This window comes from Balaenoptera musculus, chromosome 20 (assembly GCF_009873245.2).
Source record: "Balaenoptera musculus isolate JJ_BM4_2016_0621 chromosome 20, mBalMus1.pri.v3, whole genome shotgun sequence".
Classification (NCBI taxonomy): domain Eukaryota; kingdom Metazoa; phylum Chordata; class Mammalia; order Artiodactyla; family Balaenopteridae; genus Balaenoptera; species Balaenoptera musculus.
The window spans coordinates 47,673,799-47,697,046 of NC_045804.1; the positions used below are offsets into that span (position 1 = coordinate 47,673,799).

At 37.3% G+C, this 23,248-nt stretch overlaps 2 protein-coding genes across 2 annotated transcripts in view; both read left to right on the forward strand.

Moving 5' to 3' along the window:
- Positions 1-1,598, forward strand: part of LOC118887401 (LLGL scribble cell polarity complex component 2-like) — a 43,592-nt gene extending 41,994 nt beyond the window's left edge. Inside the window, exon 3 of the mRNA XM_036838190.1 lies at positions 1,576-1,598. The gene's annotated coding sequence lies outside the window, so the exon portion shown is untranslated. The remainder of the gene's footprint in view (positions 1-1,575) is intronic.
- A 1,773-nt stretch (positions 1,599-3,371) lies between these two features.
- Positions 3,372-22,641, forward strand: ASPA (aspartoacylase). The gene is made up of 6 exons (XM_036835610.1): positions 3,372-3,893; positions 7,045-7,240; positions 8,707-8,800; positions 11,339-11,446; positions 17,967-18,076; positions 21,863-22,641. The coding sequence occupies exons 1-6, from the start codon at positions 3,658-3,660 to the stop codon at positions 22,058-22,060; spliced, it is 942 nt and encodes a 313-aa protein (XP_036691505.1). The 5' UTR covers positions 3,372-3,657; the 3' UTR covers positions 22,061-22,641.
- The last annotated feature ends 607 nt before the right edge of the window (positions 22,642-23,248 follow it).

Consider the following 23,248-nt stretch of genomic DNA (forward strand, 5'->3'; position numbering starts at 1 on the left):
CAGGAAGGCAGGGCCAGTGCTGCACAAGCTCGGGAAGGGAAGGAGTACATGCCTCAGAGACCTAGGACCCCGGAGAGGAAAGGGAAGGTGCAGTGACCTGGGCTCTGGCCCTCGGCCATTGGACCGCCCCTCTCTGGCCCTTTGATCTCCGGCACGTTAGCCCCTCTGAACCTACATTTCCTTCCTCAGTAAAATAGCAATAATAATACTTAATTGCCCTGAAGATGCTAAAAGAGAAAATGAACAGTTCTGACACACAGTAAATGCTCAATAAATGTTAGCCCTTAATATAATAACAGTAGCTGCCATTTATTGAGTACTTACTGGAGGCCAGGAATAATAATTCTACTTCTGTCTGGGTTCAAAGCCCATTTTTTGTTGTTACCCTACCTTCTGACCATTTGAAGACTGGAGTAGGTGAAGGGAAGAGTTGCAAAGGGACCCAGAGATAAAGGGAATGTTGTTAGTAAAGTCCTAAGACTATGAGACCATGAGACTTAATTAGTAGTTTCTTTGAAGATTAGGTCAAATAAAAGAGAATGTTGGAAAATAGGATTAGAGGTAGATTGAGACCAGATAATAAAAGATCTTGAATGCCAAACTAAGGAGTAAGTCTGAAGGAATAAGGTCTTCGTTTAATTTGGAAAAGACTTCACACAATAAAATGTCTGAAAAAAGTTGTTTGTCTTCATGGTTCCAGAGAGGAGTTTTTTTAAAAAATAAGTAAAAACTTCAAGGAAGCAGATTTTGACCTGATATATACATATGTACACACACACATATGTAACACCCATCTACCCCCCAAAATAGATTTCTCATTGAAAGAAAAAGACTTTAAACCCACTAAGAGCAACATCCTGAGCTACATCTGTAAGGACTGCAGAAGTGGAATCTTTGCTAGCAATTTATAAACCTATCTGTTCTATCACTATCTTGTTCTGGTTATCATTTATTTACTTCCACCTAGAAAGTTATTCTGGATGGATGACAGCTATAGGACCACAGGGGAAGAAAAAATTAAAATAGTAAGAGTAGTTTGATTACATGACTGCTGGACAACCACACTGTGTATGAGACTCTTTGTGAGTCGTATTGGAGAGAAGACCCTCTCTATCCCCCAATCATACTATTTTGGAAACAACTCTGCCTTAAATTTGTCTCCTACAAATTTTCTGACATTGATCAATTGGACAGCCATGACTATGAAAAATTTATTCTCCCTTTGTTTTAAAGTATATTATTTTACTAATAAATCAGTCACCAACGTCCCTACAAAACATTTGTAGTACTGGAAGTCAGGCTTATTTTTTTTAAGTAGTTCAAAACATTAAATATTCAACCTAATTGTGAGATAGTGACAACTAGAAAGGGTCTCACTTTGTATACTATGAGTTCTCTGAATTCTCAGAAAGAACTAGACTAATAAGAATTTGTATTCTTTATAGGGCTCAAATACTTAGTGCGCTTTGGGAAACAGGGAGTTAAAAATCTTTCGGAAGTTAACTTGGTATAAGAGTATGAAAAGCCTCTGTTGCTCTAGTTCTAAGGAAATGCTCTCCTTTTTTTCTAATAAAGCTTTCCGCAGAAGACAAACTCTGTACACAATAAACAGGGTAAGTATAGGACAGAATTACTACAATTCATTAACTCTCAAAAAAGTTATTCATTTTGACATGTAAGGGAAACTTTATTTATGAATGTTAGATGTGCTTCAGAGTGCTGTTCTGTTAAAATTCCATAAAACAAGCCTCGAAATGCAAGTCATTTGTGCCAGCTACAAGTACATAGCTGAAGCAGCATTTCCAGAGAGACTAGGGCAAAGGACAGAACTAACCACAAATTGGCAGAAAAGAAACAAAACATAATCGAGTGTTAATAATTCACCGTAGTTACTGCTCTTAAAACCAAAGTAACTAAACAATACGACTGTCATCTGCCTACATTTATGCTTGTTTTCTGCATCTCTACAATGAAGTGTTCAGTGTACACGGATGTGGGCAAAAAAATCAAAGGCTACAACAGGGCTTTATCTGAAATTAGAACAGTAATTTTAATGTGTACATTTTGATTTTATTATTATGCTTTTTATTATCTCTGCATTATAATCTCTTAAAGGAAGAACACAGGTATTGGTTTATTAAATATTTTGAAGCATTCACATTTTATATTTCCATCATGTGTTTGTTTGTAAGCTTGTTTGTTTCCTGAGTACACTGTAGTGACTGTTCATGTGAATTCGGAAAGAGCAAAATTAGAACTTTGGGGAAAGCCAAAAATAACAGGGAACACCCTCTTGTTCTGTGAAAAACACTGGACTTAGATTCAGCAAACCTAGATCTCAGGCCTAGTTTTCTCCTGGAAGCTCGGGAAATTTAACCAAGTTACTTAACCTCTTTTTTCTCTACCTCTGCTATGGGGATGTCAATACCTAACCCATCCTATCTCATAAAGTGGATATGTGAATAAACTGAGATAACATATGCGGAAAAACATTATAAATTGAACTACTCTGCAGTTGTAATGAATTACTCTTGTCGTACCCCTTTCAAACAATCTCCCATTACTAGCACGTAGTGTTTTCAGTACTTGAACATATTTGACTTTCTGGATGATTGAGCATGAAATCAAATCAGATTTGGCTCAGAGTCATTTCTGCAAAGGGATGTAATCATCTTAGTACAGTATTCTGGATAGTTTCCCCTAATAAGACCCCCTCTTGAGTAACACATTCCAGTGGAGAGTCTCTGTTGCCAGTAAGTTAGGCTGTGTCCATATAAACTCATATAATCTGGTTCGTATATATAGCATGCCCCAAGACATTTTCAGGCATTACAAAGTCTTGAAAATTACTAACAGTTGTTTTTCCTTTAGTATTTGGGCAAAAAGTGAGGAAGATCCCTAAGCAAGTCGACATAGAATTACTAATAACTTCATGAGAAAGAAATGAAAGCATGTTTCAAAGTAGCTTTTTAAGACCCAGTGATCGTTGATTTGGTTCTTGCATCTCTGACCATGAAAAAGCATTCTGAAAGAAAAGATAGTGGTTCCAGAGGAGGTCTCTGAAGATCTGCCATTGGCTGTTTATAGAGATGAAATTCAAATGCCCTCAGATGATAAAAAAGGGGCCTGAACTCGTTTCAGAGAAGAAATGGTTTAAAGTGGAAACATAAATATTGAATAAGAACAGGCATACTATAGACATTTTCTTTATTTTTTATATTTTTGAGGATAAGAAAAGTGTAATCTATTTTTACTACTACAAATAGTCATGAAAGCACCATTAGATGACATTCTAGCTGAAGAGAAAACAGAAGTTTTGCATTAGTGTGAGGTGTTAATTTATTATTGCATTTAGGTCTACCGACCATTTGAGGGAGTTAGAAGTTAAACAGCTGTATCTCTAGTTGATCTCTGCATATTTTAATCCAAATATGGTAAAGGGCAGGGCTAAAGAAGGGAGTGTCCTTATAATAAACAGGGCTCAGAACTTGTAACAGAAAATTAAAATACACTCCACTGAAGTTCTCGCGTGGTTAACTTTGCACTTTGGTTAAAGTCTCATTTAGATTTAAATTTCTAAACTTTGCTTATGAAATTAAGTTTTCTTTGATCTCCTCTCTTCTGAATTGCAGAAAGCAGATAAAACTACTTGATAAAATGATTTCCTGTCACGCTGCTGAAGATCCTATTAAAAAGGTTGCTATCTTTGGAGGAACTCATGGGAATGAACTAACAGGAGTATTCCTAGTTAAGCACTGGCTGGAGAACGGCACTGAGATTCAGAGAACAGGGCTGGAAGTAAAACCATTTATTACCAACCCAAGAGCAGTGAAGGAGTGCACCAGATATATTGACTGTGACCTGAATCGAGTTTTTGGACCTGAATATCTTGGGTAAGACTATATGTTGTGTTGTGTGTGTATGCATGCACACGTGTGTGTATGTGGATGTGTCTGAAAAGTAGTGTGTGTGAGAGCTCATGTATATACGTTTGATATTCATGTTTGTACATATAGTCGCTCTTGTGAATAAGATCACTTTCACTTTTGTTATATGCCATTATGAATTACTCAGTTCTCTAAACTGGGCATTCATGTGCTCTTTTATAAACTTTTATAACCATCAGACTGTTCTTAACTGATTTTGTTTTTAAATGTATTCTATACAGACTGAGACAACAAATAACAAAGGTTTCTATTTTTAAGTCGTATCTTTAAAGAAACAGATTTAATAGTCTTTTGCATTAAACGAATGTTTGGCCACTATGCTTGGGTACATATTTGTTAGCTTTCTAGGTGATTTACTACTATGTGTTTTGCAAGTATGTTTATGGTAGTGCAGAAAGTTCTAGTTAAGAAAAGTGCAATGTTTCAGTTAATATTTGTTTAATGAAAGAGTGAATAAATGTCTATCATCAGAAAACATTAGACCGCTCTGTGATCTGAGGAGTAGATGTACTACCTTCAGTAATGGATCACTAAGACCTGAATTTTCTGAATTTAAATTACAGCTGATGATACATTGCATGCAGTGTATGCAATCATAACACTCTAGGTATGTCCTTATTATTTTTGCCTTTTTTTTACGTCATTATAGCTACTACTGTAGATATACAGGCTTCTAAGCTTCTTACCACTTCTTTCTTTCATTTACATAAAAATATTATTAAACACCTACTCTTCATGGGGCACTGTGCCAGGTACTGTGGGAGTACAAAGCTATGTACAAAGTGGTTTCTACTTTCAATGGGTTGGCAGACTACAAGCTAAGATATAAGTCATGCACAGGAACAACTAATGGAGCACCACTTCATGTACTCATTTTCTATTAAATCCTAATTTGAGTTTAAAGAGTTACTTAATCTCATCACAGATCAGAAGGTGGTTACTACATTTCTACAAATTTGCCTCCCTTTATGGAATAAATTCTTCTGGGGCAATTATACATTAGCCATAGCTTGCGTATCAGGCCATGTTCTCACTAACATAAATTTTAATTTCAAAAATGCTTTATCTTCATGACTGAGGTTATGTCAACACAATTAAGGTTTATCTATTCACCTAAAACAGCTGTTAACTAACTCATATTACAAGTAAGAATTTCTTGAAGAATAACTGTTAGTTGGCATGTTAACTTCCCAAATAACTCTGAGATGAACTAGAGTGAGTTTTCTTGTTATGACCACTCAATAACATGCATTTCAATGAGAGTAGTCTCTTAAATTAAATTCACTTTCTACTTCTTGCATTTAACACTTATCAGAGGCTAGACAGTTCTCTCTCAGGGTGGTTATGGAAACTTATGAAATAGATAAGTTAATTACCTTCTCCCATCTTCCCTTTCCCAAATTTTGCTGCTTTTCCTCTATTCGTCATCTCAGTGATGTCACGATTACCCACCAAATCACCTATGGGAATCATCTTAGAACCTTCCCCATTCTTCATCCCCTACGTCTAGTGGGTTACGAAGTCTCCCAATTATTCAAATATTGAATAGATGTAGGTATTTTGCAAATCCAGTCTTCCTCACCATTTTTACTGCCTTAGTTTACTTTTTGTATAGGTAGTTAGAGTAGCGTCCTAAAGAATCTTTCTGCATCCAGCCTTACTCCAATCCTCCCTACCATGTACTGTCTGAATAGCACTAGCCATAGGGATCGTCCTAACATGCAAATCCTGTCATGACTTTCCCCTGCTAAAAATTCTTCAAAAATCTCCTGTCCAGAATAGATTTAAGTAGTTTAGTATATAGATGTCATTCCCTTCAGGATACTTGTTCCTGCCTATTCTTTCAGCTTTATCCTTTGGGACTCTTCCCGTGGGACCTGGATTCCAGGCACAAGAACTCAAAGTGTCTATTATCTTTCAAGACTTCAAAAGACTTGACCATGAGCAACTGGGTGGCTGTGGTGTGATTTACTCACATGGGGGAGAATGAGAAGAAAATCAGTTGGGGGAGGGGGAGAATTCATGAAGTTGTTGCATGAATTAACTTTTAAAGTGCATATGTATCTTTTAGGAACTATGTCTGGTTGCATATAATAGAAATCTGAAAACAGTGGCTTAAACAAATAAGGGTTTCTTTTTCACAAGTAGTAAGTCCAGAGGTAGGCAGTCCAGGGCTGGTACAGTGGCTCAGTGATATCAGCAGTGCCACAGACGCCTCCTATCTTCCCACTGCACTAGCCTTGATACGCATCTTTTGTCCCATAGTTGAAAAATGGCTGCTCCACTTTCTTGACTGATTTCCAGGCAAGAATTACCCAGGCGCAAACTGTAGGTCCTTTGAAGATAGTAACAAAAACAGTCAGAGAATGGAAATAAATGGAATTAGAGAGAAATGTGGTTGAATGCTTTAATGAGGAAAAATAAATTTAAATTATCACGTATATTAAGAAAAAATGTATCCTAACCGTTGAGGGTGGGGCAGGTAGAGACTCATTTGAGAATTCAATAAAAACTATCAACCGTCATCCCAGAAGATGCATGTATGCATATACCTGCAAATTTTTGCATTTTTGCAAGGTCTAAAGACTCTTCTCTGTAAAGCTTGACCCTGAACCACTAGTGGTTCCTGGACACCACTTAAGAATCCCTAATTAGATGATGTGAGCACCTAAGTTTGACTATTTTTGTGCACTAGAACTAGCTATAGTGCAAAAAACAAAAAGAAAAATAGGTGCATTTGATGGTCTAGTTCCATTATAGCCTAGTGTACTTAACTACTAAGAGACTGTTGATTAAATTAATGGAAGAATTTTGTTCAGGGTTGAAGTCAAATGATAAACTGAAATGTCCTTCTTGTGACCAGCCACATAAATGAACTATTATCTGCAAGCCTGTCAGTGCAACATTACATGGAATCAAATGGAAGGAAAAAATGTAAATTTTTGATTATAAAGTTTTCAAATAAATTTCCAATTCCTTCACAGATTTTTCATATTAAAGGTTTGGCAACTGGTTTCTTATATACTGTGTTCTTATTGTATATTTATGTTACCTTAGCCACAGATGTTGTTAATCTTTTTCTCTCTGCTAATAACAGCAAAAAAATGTCAGAGGATTTGCCATATGAAGTGAGAAGGGCTCAAGAAATAAATCATTTATTTGGTCCAAAAGATAGTGAAGATTCCTATGACATTATTTTTGACCTTCACAACACTACTTCTAATATGGGGTGCACTCTTATCCTTGAAGATTCCAGGAGTGACTTTTTAATTCAGATGTTTCATTATATTAAGGTAATGTCAATGTTATTAATTTACAAGTTAGCATAGGACCCATAATTTTAAGTCACTTATAGATGTGAAACAACCAGAAAAGGGTCAGGAGGGAGGGTCAAGAGAAATGGGGGATTGGGAGGAGCACCAGAATAGAGGTAGGAGTGACAGGCAGGAGAAAAGGAGAAGACATGAGTAAAATAATAAATGCAATGAATAAAATAATAAAACATACGGACCATCGTGTCTATAAAATTTTAAATCTTTTATCAAGACAGCCACCAAATCATAGGCTATTTGGTAAAATTAATACCAAAATTTTAAATGGTATGGTTGAAGTGGCTCAATTACCATTTTAGGAAGCTCAAAAAATAGTCATTTAATGTTGACTAAAGACCAATGATAAAAAGATTGGCTCTCTTTAGTCCTGCCCTTGTCTCCATTTGATTCAGATACCCTAACATACATCTCATCTTTCAGTACTTCATATAGCTAATCATTTTAAGGCTCAAAAATCTACAAGATGAAAAAATCAGCAATCCATTGCTATACCTAGAGAAAAACTGCTAGAGAATAACAAGCAAACAAGAACACAAATAATAAACTGTATGATTATTTTTATATAAAGGATAGCCTTCCTTCCGGAGAGCTGGTATGAGCTAGTATGATTTAATGGAAAGAGTGTGACCCATATAGCCAGTGCCTGGGTTCAAATCCTGGCTTTCTCTCACTAACTTTGAACAAGATATTCAACTCCCAAAACATTGCTTTCTTCATTTTATAAAATTGACATAATAACAATACTTACCCCATATGGCTGTTATAAGCCTTAAATGAGATAAAATATTTAATGCACTTAGCTGAATGCCTGGCAGATAGTAAAGATTAACTATTAGTTTTGTTTCCTTGAATTTTTGGCGTTGACTAAATAGTAGTTCTGGTAATAGATCATAATGCAGCTATTCTTTGTTGCTGATTGAAGGGAGAGCTGAATACTTTGCTTGCCAGGCACAGAAGCAGCATGTTATCAAAACTGAGTGGGCCGTCTTGAATTCTCATTCAGATAAGTGGAGATAGGGGGAGTTACCCGACATCTGTAGGGACCTGGCCCACAGGGGTAGAAAAAGAATTCTTTAAGAGACCAATACTAAGCTAAATAGTAAGTGTAACCAGTGGTGAAAACAAAAATAACCAAATCCATTCAGAAAAAGAATTTATTCATATTCTTTGTTTATGGTTCTGGGGAATTGTTTAATGTACATTTTATCCAGAAAGCTATGTATAATCCAATTTTATATGTAATTCATTTATGTGCTTTCAAAGCTTTAATAATACCATCAGATTTTAGAGTGTGTTTCACAAAGCTGTCTTACTAATCTTAGTTGATGAAGTGAAACATATTGAAGACATTATTGACTCTCTAATAGCAAAGAGAACAAGGCATATGGTCTTTACATAATAAGAAAAATGTTTTAAATTCTTTTCAGACTTCTTTGGCTCCATTACCCTGCTATGTTTACCTTATTGAGCATCCTTCCCTCAGATATGCAACCACTCGTTCTATAGCCAAGTATCCTGTTGGTAAGTCGTATTTCCCACTGTCACAACTAAACAAAATATGTCTCAGATGAAACTCTGAGAAAATTAATTTAAAGACTATTTATAGCTACTTTGCTTATCATTATGGCTTATAATTGTCAAGTAATAAGCAAACTATCTCCAGGCAGTCTCTAACTATATCAGATTTCCTCAATTTCATTGAGCAGCTTTCTACATTCCAGGAAAAAACACTGAGCTGAGGGAATTTGAATCTTCTATAATGGACAGTAAGCAGCCTGCCTTTTGCTTAAGGAAGACACCATCCCTATCTTCCAAGACTATTTACTATACAAACATTCTTTAAAAAAATAATCTGGAGCCAAGGTAGTCAGTATCTTGCTGGCAAGATGTGCAGAAATACAAAAGACCCATGGAAAATTCTCTCCCAACATCCCTCTTAGCACCTGCTTTGCAGTAGAGTCTCTGGTAACCTGTGTTTGTTATCCATTCACTTGTTTGCCCTGTCAGTTACTGGGCTGTGAATTCATCTTTACCTTCTGGTAACTTCCAACATGCAGCTTTGCACTCTCATACACTCTCCGAGACAGACAGTCTCTTTTTCTATATTCCATTCTCTTTCCTGAGTGACCTATTAGCATAATTGTTTGCAGACCACACTATAATCATTAAAATTGCTGTCACAACTTAAAATCTTTTTTGTCAGATCTCAGGTGGTTTAAATAAGAGAAATTTAATTTGAAAACAAGTTGTCAAACAATAGAAGCAAATTTAAAGTTATCTTGGTTATTCAATTATTGATAATTTTGGTGCATAATCAAGGGATCAGTTGAGGCAAGCTAAATAGCCAAGTATAGGTAATTATTTGAAACAAACCAAATGCTTGACAATAATGGGTAAAGTTCCTTTTTCTCTGTGACACCATATAAAGCATAGGATTTCCAAGTCTTGAGAGAGCAATCTTGGTCTATTACATTTATGGGGCAATGCTGCTCTTAGGTAGAACAAATATCTACTGATATGTTCGGCTCTTAAAAAGAGAGCCAAATCTTTCAAAGGTTTCAATGTGGGGGAGTATTAAGATCATCATATGTAATTAGAAATATTATATGTTCTCCTTTCAACTTTACTATTTTATTTGGAGTATTTTTTATATCATCCAGTCATTGGGGGGAAAAACACTTAAGATCAGAGAGACACTCTCTCCAACTCAATGTTTTATAATACTCTTATGACTTTAGGTGCCACAAGATGTTCATTGTAATTTCAAGCATCATATGCCAACATGACAATATCTAGTGGAAGAAAGGAGACTCTCAGGAACTCCCCTGCAGACCTTCCATTATGGCCAGTTGCTCAGAACTGGGTCACATATCCATTCTTAAATTAATACTAGGGTTAATGAGATTACTATGATTGACTAAAACTATTCTACATTTACCCCTGAGTTGGATACCCCAACCAAAATCAGGACTCTGTCAGCAAGGAGTAAGACAGAATGAATTTTGGGTAGGCAACCAACAATGTCTTCTACAGTACACATACAGACATATCCATGAACACATTTTCACACATTTGTACAAATCATTTATGTACTGATGCATACCTTAACCACACTTATGTCATATACTTAAGTATATCCAGGAAAGCTAAGCACAAAAATGAAAATGAAGATAAAAGAGAATACAGTAAGATTTTGTGAATTGAGAAATAACAGAAGTGGATGAAAATAGAATAGGTGGAAAAGAATGTATATGAATTGGTGGAAGAGAGTGGATGATGCTATACTTGGTAAATGGTTCTATAAATGGATAAGATGATGATTGGAGTGATAACAGTGTGGGAGGCTTGGACAGGAGGGAAGGGACTAGATAAGTGGTTTAGAGAAAGAGTATTTTGTAGGTTTATGGATGGGTGCTTGACAGCCACAGGAAGTAGACCTGATAGTACAGGCAGAATTTTATTGGGGTGAGAAGAAATGAATACAAATTTTTTCTACAGAAAATTAAAACCATTGCACTATCATGTTGGGATGGGTTGTTATATTAAGGGCAAGAATGTTGCTCTAGGGTCACATAGATTGTCATTTGACTTAAATCCACGGCTCGTTTAGTCTAGATTTCTATTACTAAATATTATAGATGTGTTTTCTCCTACAAGCTAAATGTTAGGTCTGTGACAGTTTCTCTTTGTGGCCACTTATTATTTTGTCAGTATAAATTTGTCTACTCCTTTTACTATATTATTAGTTTTTAATACTTTGACAATATTGAAGGAAATTTAAAGAAAAAAGACCCCAAAACCTTACTACTGTAACACAACTCTTCGATTTTTTTTCCATGTTCTCTCCCAGTCTTTATTTACTATGCATATAACTTGTACATGTAAATGTTCTGCTTTATTTTTTGCCTAACATTAGGTCTCAAACATTTTTCATGATGCTGCATGGTCTACCTCTTTAATCATTTTTAATGATGGGATTCTAGATCTTGATATATGAGAATGCTTGATCTTATATTCTAATACTTATATAAGTGTGACTATCTCCCCCTCTGTACCTAGGTATAGAAGTTGGTCCCCAGCCTCAAGGGGTTCTGAGAGCTGATATTCTGGATCAAATGAGAAAAATGATTAAACATGCTCTTGATTTTATACATAATTTCAATGAAGGTAAGTAGTAGGCAGAATTTGTTTCTTTAATTCTTAGCTTGTGTGTGTAAATAAATCAGAAAAGGAAGATGAGATGGAGTACACATAATTACTTAACCACTAAACATTGAAATAGCCATGGAACCTGGGTTAAATTTGCCATGTTTGTGACACTAGTTGCTTTTTTAAAAAATTTAATCACTTCAGCCATTCGTCAATGACCAGTGTAGACACATTCAAGAAAAGCAGCTACCAAATAAAGCTCCCCAAATGAAATCCTCATTTTCCTATTAATCTCCATTTTTAAAAGCAAAGAAATACAAATGTCCAATAAACAGATGAAAAGATATCCAATATCACGAATAATCAAAAAGTGCAAATTAAAATGCAAAACCATTTTCTCCCGTTAGATTGGGAAAATATTAAAATCTGATAATATTAAGTGTTGGTAAGGGTGTAAGAAAAGGAGATACTCTCCTTCCCTGCTGGTATAAATTGGTAAAGACACTTAGAGGATAATTTTACAGTATCCACTTTCTAATATGCAAAAATCCTATGACCCAGCAATTCCACATCTCAAAGAAACACAAACACATGCACACCTACATGCCACATACAAGGGTGGTTACTGCAGCATTGTTTGTAAAGTAAAACAATGGAAATGACCTGAATATCCATCAGTTGGTTAGTTAAATACAATAGCATGGAAAGATCTTCAAACTACATTGTTAATTGAAAGAAAGCAAGTTGCAGACCAAAACATACAATATACCAATTTGCTTCAAAATAATAATAATAAACACTTGCTAGAATACACATAAATATATACGTTAGTACATAGGAACAGTTCTAGAAGAAAACATATCAAACTGATAACAGCAATTACTGGGGAGCGGAGGGGAAAACCAGGTTAATTTTGTTTTAATTGTGCTCAGGAAGAATGATGTATTCATGTATTATTTGTGCAATTACAAAACAGTTAGATGGGGCTGGTGGTGAGATGGGTATATGGATCTCTATGTACTATCTGCTCATTTATTTGGTAAACCTAAAACTGCAGCAGAAAAAATAATGAAATCTATTAATTATTTTTAAAATAACTTTAAAAGTTTTAAGAATTATAATAAAAGTAAAATCAAAGAGACATCTTATGTAAATAATTATTCATACAGGCAGAACTGAAATTATCGTTGAGGAATGGGCCATTACAGTGACAGAGCTGGTGAATAGTTCAGTGCCTGTGCGGAGTATAATCCCTTAACCTGTTTGTGCACCCTACTGTGATCACAGGAATTTCTTCTGTGCTTGGGAATCCTTTGACTCCAAAGTCACAAAGACTGAAAATCAGCATTCTACCACCTTTGTCTGAGGACAGGTTCTATACCGTCTAGTGGACCTGGTGTTGGGAAGGTCATCACTTATTCACAAGAAACTGTTCAAATAGTGAGCGTGAGACTATGATGTTAAGAAACAATGCACCCAGTAGAAGCCCACAAACCTGACTGAAAAATAACATGGTTTTCAAATCACAATCCATAGACTCCTGCCACAGGGTGAGGATTTAGTAGCTGTCCTAGTAGCTCCGGGACAGCCACCCCACCTCTGCTTCAATCAGAGCAGTTCTATCTGTTTTATCCTTGTAACATTTCATTTAACCAAAGGATTCTGCAATTCAAAATTTTAAAACCAGTATTAATTTAGACTATCCAGTTTGATGGATTTTTAACTAACATGGAAAGAGCACCATTATCCAAAGAACGCTGGCAAAAGGATCATAACCGTCTGAAGAAAAGTCTCTAGAAATGAATAGAAGAGCTCCATTTTTGGCTCTGTGCTACTCAAAATTATTATTAGTGACTTGGATAAGGACATAAGTGACATGCTTATATAAGTGGTAAGTGACAGGAAGCTATCAGGAAAATATCTGGGTTCAAAATGTGGATCCAAAAAGTTCTGACAATATTTAACAATAATCTAAACCAAATGTTTAAGGTTAAATACATCAGGAACAAAATTTTACTTTCATGTTAAAAAATCCCAGAATGAGGGAGGTGATAGTCTCTTTTCTGCTTGGATAAACAACATTTGGAGACCTGTGAATAAATTCCAAGTCCATATTTCAGGAGAAACATCTATAAAGTAAGGTTAGCCAAGGAGTTAGTTGAGCATGTTGAAGAGTTTGAAAAACCATAATAGGAATGATCCCAAAGATGCACATAGAACTTCAGTTTACAAAGTACCTTCACATGTATCCTCGTGTATGTGACAATATGAGTGGAGACTGATAGAATCAAAGATACTTAGACTGGCAAAAAGAAGTCTTAAGGCCAATTTTATTTCAGAGTTTCAGAAGTGTTATATTGGAAAGGAATTAGACATGATTTCTGTGACTCAGAGGCCAGAATAGAATCGGTGGGATAGTGTTACCTAAAGACAGAAATTTCTGGGACTTCCCTGGAGGTCCTGCAGTTAAGACTCCGTGCTCCCAATGCAGAGGGCCCAGGTTCGATCCCTGGTCAGGGAACTAGGTCCTGCATGCCTCAACTTAAAAAAACAAAAATCCCACGTGCTGCAGCTAAGACCTGGCGCAGCCAAATAAATAAATATTAAAAATAAAAAAGAAAGAAAGAAATTTCTAATTAACGAAGCTGACCAACAATGGAACAGACCACAATTTGTGAGACTGTTTAAGCAGGAGCAAGACGGCCACTTGGTCAGAAAGATATGGAGAATATTCAAGCATCGAGGAAACTTAGGCATTTGAGACTCCTAGCTCTGAGATTCTAAGTAGCAAAAACATGCTCCTTTGTATTCTACCACTTTCTCCTTTCCTCCCAATGGACCTTCTGGTTTAAAGGTATGAAATCTGATGTTTCCATCTTCATCTTGGAAGGTGTGGTAAATTCTAAAAATGGCCACAAATTCTTCCCTTCCCTGCTTCCATGTCCTATCAAGAGATGGAGTCCGTTTTCCTACCACGTGAATCTGGCTTGGCCATGTGACATGTTTTGTGCCACAAAAGAGGTTTGAAAAGAACTTGAACATCAGGGCTTGCTCTCTTGCTGACCTCGGGAACCTTGCACTGTCATTCTGTGAATCAGTCCACCCTAGCCTGCTGGATAATGAGAGACTGTGAGGCTGAGAACTGAGACACCCCAGCCAATAGTCCTGCAGCTCCGGCTGACAGCCCGTCAAATGCCAGATATGAGAGTAAAGCCGTCTTAGATCATCCAGCCTCCTGCTGACCTGCCATCTCACCACAAATGCACGAGCAAGCCAATTAGAAATCAGCCAATCCAGCCTAGACCAGAGGAACGGGCCAACCAACTCACAGAGTCATGAGCTAAATTAGAAGGTTGTTGTTTTATGCCACTAAACTCTGGCATAGTGTGCTATGCAGCAAAAGCTAACTGATACAGAAGTAATCGCGGGGTATCTGCATTCCAACCCTGGCTGCACTTTCCGCGCCAAGGGGAAAGGAAGATTTTTCTTTGGATCGCAACCATAGCACACTATGGGCTCTACGTTGGATGAAAGTTCATCCTGTTTATTCAGAGTTTGCCTGGTATAAATGTAAACTACTCCTTTTCCAAGTTTCTGGGCATTGGGTTGTTTAATGCTGCGTCTTTGTAAGTTGGACTCCACTATTGGCAGACTGCCTGCATCCCAATATCTCACTGCTCAGGAGCTACCCAAATGTTTAACATACTTAGTTAAGAGAAGGAGCACAGTGGGGAAGTCATCTAACCAGCTGAACGTCCTCCTGAAGTTATGCAATCACAGAATGTCAGAGCTGGAAGAGTCCTCCAAGGTAAACTAATGTGAAACCTTCATTTGAGAGGTAAAGAAAGTGAGCTTCGAGAAGTTCAGTGTCTTGCTCACGTTTACACAGCGAGGAGATTAGAGCCTAGGTATCATGACTCCCAGTCCTAGCCTCTTTCTCTCCCACACTGGCTTTTTAAGTTCTGTTTTCTACCTCTGTCCTGCCTCGGTGTACTTGTGGACAGTGTGTCGGTAGGAATAATTTGAGAACATCTTTTGGTTTAGTGTTGTTTGTGAGCATCCTTAACTAAAATTTTATGGAACCATATAAGACCCCGAATAGCCAAAGCAATCTTTAGAAAGAGGCATCACATTCCCTAACTTCACACCTTATTACAAAGCTGTAGTATTTAAACCATATAATATTGGCATAAAAGCAGACACACAGGTCAATGAAACAGAATAGAAGGCCCAGAAATAAACCGGTGTATATATGGTCATTTAATTTACAACAAAGGAGCAAAGAATATACAATGGGGAAAGGACAGTCTCTTCAATAAATGGTGTTGGGAAAATTGGACAGCCGTATGCAAAAGAATGAAACTCAACCACTATCTTAACCACCATACACAAAAATTAACTTAAAATGGATTAAAGACTTGAACATAAGAATTGAAACTATAAAACTTATAGAAGAAAACATAGGCAGTGAGCTCCTTGAAATAGGTCTTGGTGATTTTTTGAATCTGACACCAAAAGCAGAAGCAACAAAGGCAAAAATAAACAAGTGGGACTATGTCAAATTAAAGAGCTTCTGCACAGCAAAAGAACCCATCAACAAAATGAAAATACAATCTACTGAATGGGAGAAAATATTTGCAAATCATATATCTGATAAGGGAGTACTATCCAAAATACGTGAAGAACTCATACAACTCAATAGCAAAAAAAAAAAAAAAAAAAAAAGTGTGATTTAAAAATGGGCAGAAGATCTGAATAGACATTTTTCCAAAGAAGACATACAGATGGCTGACAGATACATGAAAAAATGCTTTACATCATTAATCTTCAGGGAAATTAAAATCAAAACTATAATGAGGTATCCCCTCACATCTTTGAGAATGGCTGTTATCAAAAAAATAAGAAATAACAAGTTTTGTTGAAGATGTAGAGAAAAGGGAACACTTGTGCACTGTTGGTGGGAATCTAAGTTGGTGCAGCCACTATGGAAAACAGCATAGAGGTTCTGCAAAAAATTAAAAATAGGACTACCATATGATCTAGCAATTCCACTTCGGGGTATTTATCCAAAGAAAATGAAAACACTAATTCGAAAAGCTATAGGCACCTCTGTGTTCATTGCAGCATCATTTACAATAGCCAAGGTATGGAAATAACCTGTGTCCATCAATGGAAGAATGGATGAGGAAATTGTGGTATCCATATACAATGGAATATTATTTAGCCATAAAAAAGAATGAAGTCTCGCTATTTGTGACAGCATGGATGGACCTCGAGGACATTATGCTGAATGAATAAGTCAAGCAGAGAAAGACAATTACCATATGATCTCTCTTATATGTGAAATCTAAAAATGAATAAATAAAAATTTAAAACCAAGCTCATAGCTACAGAAAACAAATTGGGGGTTGCCTTAAAGCAGAAACAGGTAGGGATGGGAGAAAGGGATGAACTGTCTGGGGGGTTTTTTAGTTTAAATAAATTGAATTTTTTTAAAGCCACTCTAACCTATTAGACAGCCTGGAAGTTTCATTTTTCAAGAACAGTGTAACCATGAAAAACTCAGTAAGACACAGACAAATCCAATAAATAGAAGAAACAAAGAAATCAAAGAAAATAAGAAACCGAGTGTTGGGCTATTTGGTGTATTGGATTGGTTCAGGATTATGAAACCTAAACTTCTTATTGTTAATAGAAAGGGTACAAGTCCTTTATAATATATTGTCCACTTACTCCATAGGCCAAGAAAGTTAAAGGCCTCTGGGACCTGAGATCATTAGTCATAGAGCCAACACTCAGCATTTTGGTAACGCTGGCAATGATGAAATAAGATAACACTAGAGCAAGAGCTGTTATGGCCAATGACATGTGCCTCTAGGGTGGCTTTTTCAGCTTTAGGCATTTTTCTTAATAGCCCCAAGTTGGAAACGTGCAAGATGTCTATAAACCATAGAAAGAATAAATAAATTATGGCATTTTCTCACAGTGGAATACTATACTGCAAATAAAATGAACAATAGCTACACACCACAATATGGATGAATCTTCCCCAAAAGTTGATCTTAAGAAGACAGACACAAGATGCATATATTGATTGATTATATTTGTAAAATATTCAGAAGTAGGCAAAGCTGAACTATATTGTGTGGGATTCATGCATGGGTGGTGAAGCTATAAAGTGAAGCAAGTGAGTCATTACCAAAATTAGTGGTTACTGCTCAAATGGGAAGGCGATGGGATTATGATGGGAAAGAGACATGCAGGGGATGCTGGTATGCAGGCAGTGTTCTTGTCCTGGCTGGTGGTTACATGGCTAATCACTTTACAGTTCATTAAACTATATATTTATGTTTTATGTACTTTCTGAGTGTTATACTTCACAATAAAATGGTTTAAAAGCAAGAAAATAGTGTGTTCTCCCTGTAACTGTCTGTCTTCAGTTTTTGGTTGTTGTTCTTCTTCCTTCTTTAAAGTATCAACTTCCCTTTTTTCAGGAGATTTTGTTAGTTACTATTTATACACATTGTTTTTGCCCTAGGAAAAGAATTTCCTCCCTGTGCTATTGAAGTCTATAAAATAATGGAGAAAGTTGATTATCCCAGGAATGAAAGTGGAGAAATTGCTGCTATTATCCACCCTAAACTGCAGGTAACATTCACTATTTCTTTTAAATGTTGAAAATAATGATGCCCTACCTTTGAGTAGAACTTTACAGTCCATAAAGCATTTTACATGCATTAGCTCATTTGATGTTCTCAAAAACACTGCAGTCTAATGTATTCAGACCGTCACTCAGTAAATATTTACTGAGTAAATCCTTTGCTGGCTCTGGGGGTACATCAGTGAACATGGTTTATAGTCTTGTGGAATTTATAGTCTAGATATACTAAAGTCTAAACTGTGATCTTGGAATGAAGGTAACCAGATGCTATAACAGAACAATGAGGTGGGGATGGGGGTCAGAGAATGTGAAATTCCTGTTCAGGTGCAATGGGTAAGAATTATTATATCTATTTTAATATAAGAAAACAGAGGCTCAAAAATTAGATCCTTCCCATAGTCCTATAGTTATTGATGACAGATTCGGAACGAATGTTCTTTGCAGTTGACCACGTTGCTACCACCTCCCTGTGATTACTACTGTATAAGTTAGAGCAAAACAATCAGAACCTCTTTCTTTGGAATGGTTTCTGCCGCCTTTTCCTGACTCCTCAAAATCCCAATATCTGCTCCTTGTGTGGTTTGATCAATAATAGCATAGTGAAGGGGAAGAAAAGGCTCTTAGGAATGTATAGGAGGTTTAAAACTGGACAAGGCAGAGATAAAAGCAGAGAGGAGCAAAGATTCCAAAAAGCTAAAACATCCATCTCCACGCACAATCTCAGACCTCAGAAATGTGGAAGTGATCCAATGGATTGTCTAGTCTGGTGCATTCAACCCTGGGTGCACATTGCCTAGAGAGCCTTTTAAAAAATAACAATGCCGGGCCCCCACTCTGGGATAATCTGATCTTATTGGCGTGGGTAATTAGGGTGGAAAACCACTGATCCAGTTCAGACTCCTGTTTAATGACCCTAATGATAGTTATTCAGACTTACAACTTAATAAAGTAGCCTGCCCAAAAATACAGACTCGTGGAGCAAATCCAGCTTTGTGCCTTAGTGGGATCCGGGTGGAAACTTGAAGAAGGAGCCTTAGGCAGTGTTTTAAAGGACAGAAAGATAAAGATTGGGGGAGAGAAAAGAGGAAAGCACTACAGGTAACAAAAATTGCACGTACAAGAAACAGAGGCCAAAGTGATGATGTCACAACCGGCTACAACACAGGATTTCTTTTTTAATTTTTATTGGAGTATAGTTGCTTTACAATGTTGTGTTAGTTTCTACTGTATAGCAAAGTGAATCAGCTATACGTAGACACATATTCCCTCTTTTTTGGATTTCCTTCCCATTTATGTCACCGCAGAGCACTGAGTAGAGTTCCCTGTGCTATACAGTAGGTTCTCATTAGTTATCTATTTTATACATAGTTATCTCATTAGTTATCTATTTTATACATAGTATCAATAGTTACAAATGTAAGTTTTACATTCCCTCAAGGACATCCATGAAAAATACAAAAATCATCCTGGGGAGGCAGAGAGGTAAGATTAATGGGATCAGTAATAAACAGGGCTAGTTGTAGGTCTTGAAAGTCAGGAAGGATAATTTTGATTTGGTAGACAATAAGGAATGGCTCAGTATTCTACAGAAGGGATTGATTGACTGATTATTTCAATAAATATATTTGAAGGACTTCTCAGCTTGTTCTGGGCCCTGGGATTCAAGATAGGGTCTCTCGTAGAGCTTCCATACTAATAAGGGGAGAACAGACCATGAATAAGTAAACAATACATCAACCACATGATTTCAAATTGTAATAAGTGCTATAAAAGAAATAAACAGAATAATACAGGAGCAGTTAACAAAGGGTTCCTACTAGATGGAGTGGTCAGAAAGAGCCATCTCTGAGATGAGGGCATTGAAGCTGGAACCTGGAAGATGAGAAGTCAGCCATGTGGAAAACAAGCACAAAGGCTCTGAGGCTGGAGCAAACTTGGAGTGTTTGAGGAACAGCAAGAAGACCAGTGTCAACGGAGAGTAGGGAGTGAACAGAGACCCTGGAGCCAGAGACTCAGGCAGGCACCTGGTTATGAGTCCAGATTTTTTTCTAAAAGTGATGGTTCTTAATCAGGGGTGCTCACTAGAATTCTCCAGGTTCCCTACTCCCACCCCCAAATGCTTGGAGCCTATCACAAAAGCACTAACACAGTGCTTCTCAAACTCCGGCCTCATGAGAATCACCTTAGGAACTTTTTAAAGTCCTCATTCTCCGGCCCAGGGATTCTGATTTAATTCATCAGGGTGGAGACAAGAAGTCAATTAGGTTCACCAGGCGATTTTCATGTGGCTCAGGTTTGGGTAGCACTGCCCATCGGAATCTCTGCAGGTGGGGCTAGCAGACAGTGGGGAGGTGTTGAAGAAACCCTGTCAGTCGTTCTGGGGCACATCTGACTGAAAACCACTGGTCTGGAGCAGTAGCTCTCAGCCACTCTGTCCTGTAGAATCACCTGGGGCTTTAAAAAAAAATACAAACAGCGAATTGTAAATGAGTAGCATGAGGGAATTGGAGGAGGTGTGTGATGGAATTATGCTTCTTGATTACATGCTTATATGACTCTGTGCTATATATTTGTCAAAACTCATAGAACCATACCCAAAAATGGTTGGATTTTACTGTATGTAAATTTAGAAAATAGTGATGCCTGAGCCCCACTCTTGAGATTCCCATTTGATGTATCTGAGATGGGGCCAGCCCTTATTCATCTATATTTTTCAGACATCCCAGGTAATTGTAACGTGCAGCCAGGGTTCAGAAAATCGCTGTGGTGCAACGCTTCTCAAACTTAAATGTTGCCCCTGTGAACCTCTGGGGGTTTGTTAATGTGAAGATTTTGACTTAGTAGGTCTGCGGTGGGGAATCAAATTCTGCTTTTCTACCAGACTCTCAGGTGATGCTGCTCTGCTGCTGGGAACTGTTAGAAATACAGAACCTCAGACCCCCACCCCAGACCTATAGAATCAGAATCTGCACTTCAACAAGATCCCTATGTGATTTGCAAACACAGCAAAGTTTGAGGAGAACTGCTCTAGAGTTCCTATGGGGTGCCAGCACTGGTGTTTGAGGGCTCACAAGTCCAAACCCTGGTGGGAACCTCTCAAACGATTCAGTTGTTATCCTAATGTGGGGACACGTCGTCTTAGAGTTTTCCCAGCCCACAACCCACCTTCTCCCACCAGTTCCCACCAGTATAGAACCTCCTAGCGTGCAGGCACAACGTCACTCCTTTTTTATCCCCAGCAGTAGAATGTCTTATACACAGAAGGCTCTTAATGGGTATTTCCTAAATTTGGCTGAGCAGAATTTAACTTCAGGTAGCAAGAGTTAGAATATGCACCTGAGGAGACGCGCATTTAATGTTTTGCCTTTTCATATTATAAATCTCTTTGGCAATATTCAAGGCAAACTTGATATTGAAGCAAACTGTAATCACATGTGTCAGTTATAAAAATAAAAAGGGGAACTCTTAAAACCGCTGCCAAAATTGACTGCTCACTCTCAGTTTAGTCAGATAACTCATATGCCTCTACACTATCTCTTTTAAAAGAAGACAATGCTGTCATTTTAGTTGTCTAGAACCTGACATAAAAATTTTTTAAATTTATTTTTTATTCAAGTATAGTTGATTTACAATGTTGTGTTACTTTCTGGTGTACAGCAAAGTGATTCAGTTATACATATATGTGTTGTTTTTCATATTATTTTCCATTGTACAATTTGTAAAGTAGGCGAAAAATCTAATGTAGTCTATGTATTCTGATTGTTTCCTGAGAGGATCAAGACTGGAAACCATTGCACCCTGGGGATCCTGTGTTTTTAACTCCTGATGGAAAGACTATTCCATTGGGCGGAGACCATACCGTGTACCCGGTGTTTGTAAACGAGGCTGCATATTATGAAAAGAAAGAAGCTTTCGCAAAGACAGCTAAATTAACACTCAATGCAAAAAGTATTCGCTCCTCTTTACATTAGAAATCACTTCTAGCTCACTTGTTATCGAGTACCTTGAAAAATTCTACTAGTTCGTAAGCTCCTGAAGAGCAGGATTGTGCCTTATTCATTTCCACAGCACCTAGCCCAGTGCCTTGCACACAATGGACATTCAGGTAAATTTCTTGAATGAGTGAATACATTAATGAATACCTTTTATAGATATCGTACTTTATGTATGTAACTTATTCAAAGAAGCACATTTCTTATTTCTGTATAGCTTTTTATACCTTATACTTTGATAGTTTAACATTCTTGGTAAACAGCCTTTGAATTTAAATTTTAACATTGAAATAGATACTATATACAAAACAATAATAACTTGAGCATATAATTAAATGTTGTATGTTTTCAAGTAATGTAAAACTGCTACTAGAAACTAATGGTATTTTAAATTTTTTCACATTTGAATTAATGATAAAGTATTAAGGATCCAGTCTATCAACTTTAGCAGTAGTTGTGATATCTGTAGATTTTTAAATGCTCTTTTGAAGATGAAACGTGAACAAGAAATGAGGGCTGATTGTAAAGGTGACATTATGAATAAATCAAGAAACTCTGAATGGTCCGTTGTCCACTGACAGTCACCCACACAAAGCATCACAAAGCATCACTGCTCTGGCATGCCCACTTGCTCTGCGCTGACCTCAGGGAGCGAAGAACCTCCTTCAGACCTCTCACACGCCCCGCTAGAAGCTCACGTTCCTTCCCAACTTGGGAGGCATGTTGCTCCCAGCCCTCCCTTCTTACTTTGAAAGAACTGCGCTTGCCCTTCTTCCCAACCAATGTGTAAGGAAGTCTTTGGGCTCCAGTAGCATAGGTGGTAAAGGCAGAAAGAGCAGAGGGAAGTGGACACTAGCGGAAATGTGACCCAAAGCCATCTCTGGTTCACAAATGCATTCTTTTAAGACATTCCCCCCTGGCCTAAATGCCCAAGTCCCTCACTCCCAGGATTCTTCTCCTGAAAGGTCCTTGGGCTAAAACGCTGCCTCTCTCCCGCTCCAATCCCTGCAGGAGCCTCCCCTCCCTCCTCATGGCAGCCAAGTAAAGAACATTTTATCCCATGATTTGGACCCCAAGGAACCCATGTTTACGGTTTCAAATATATTAACAAAATCACACTAACATTATCTGTAACATATATATGTCTCTCTCTATATAGACAGTTCC

Bases quoted from the DNA above. Each gene is read 5' to 3' on its own strand.
- ASPA (XM_036835610.1), top strand. From the start codon at position 3,658: ATGATTTCCTGTCACGCTGCTGAAGATCCTATTAAAAAGGTTGCTATC. The intron at 7,241-8,706 runs GTAATGTCAATG...AATTCTTTTCAG, and splicing joins AGATGTTTCATTATATTAAG to ACTTCTTTGGCTCCATTACC. The intron at 11,447-17,966 runs GTAAGTAGTAGG...TTTTTGCCCTAG, and splicing joins TATACATAATTTCAATGAAG to GAAAAGAATTTCCTCCCTGT.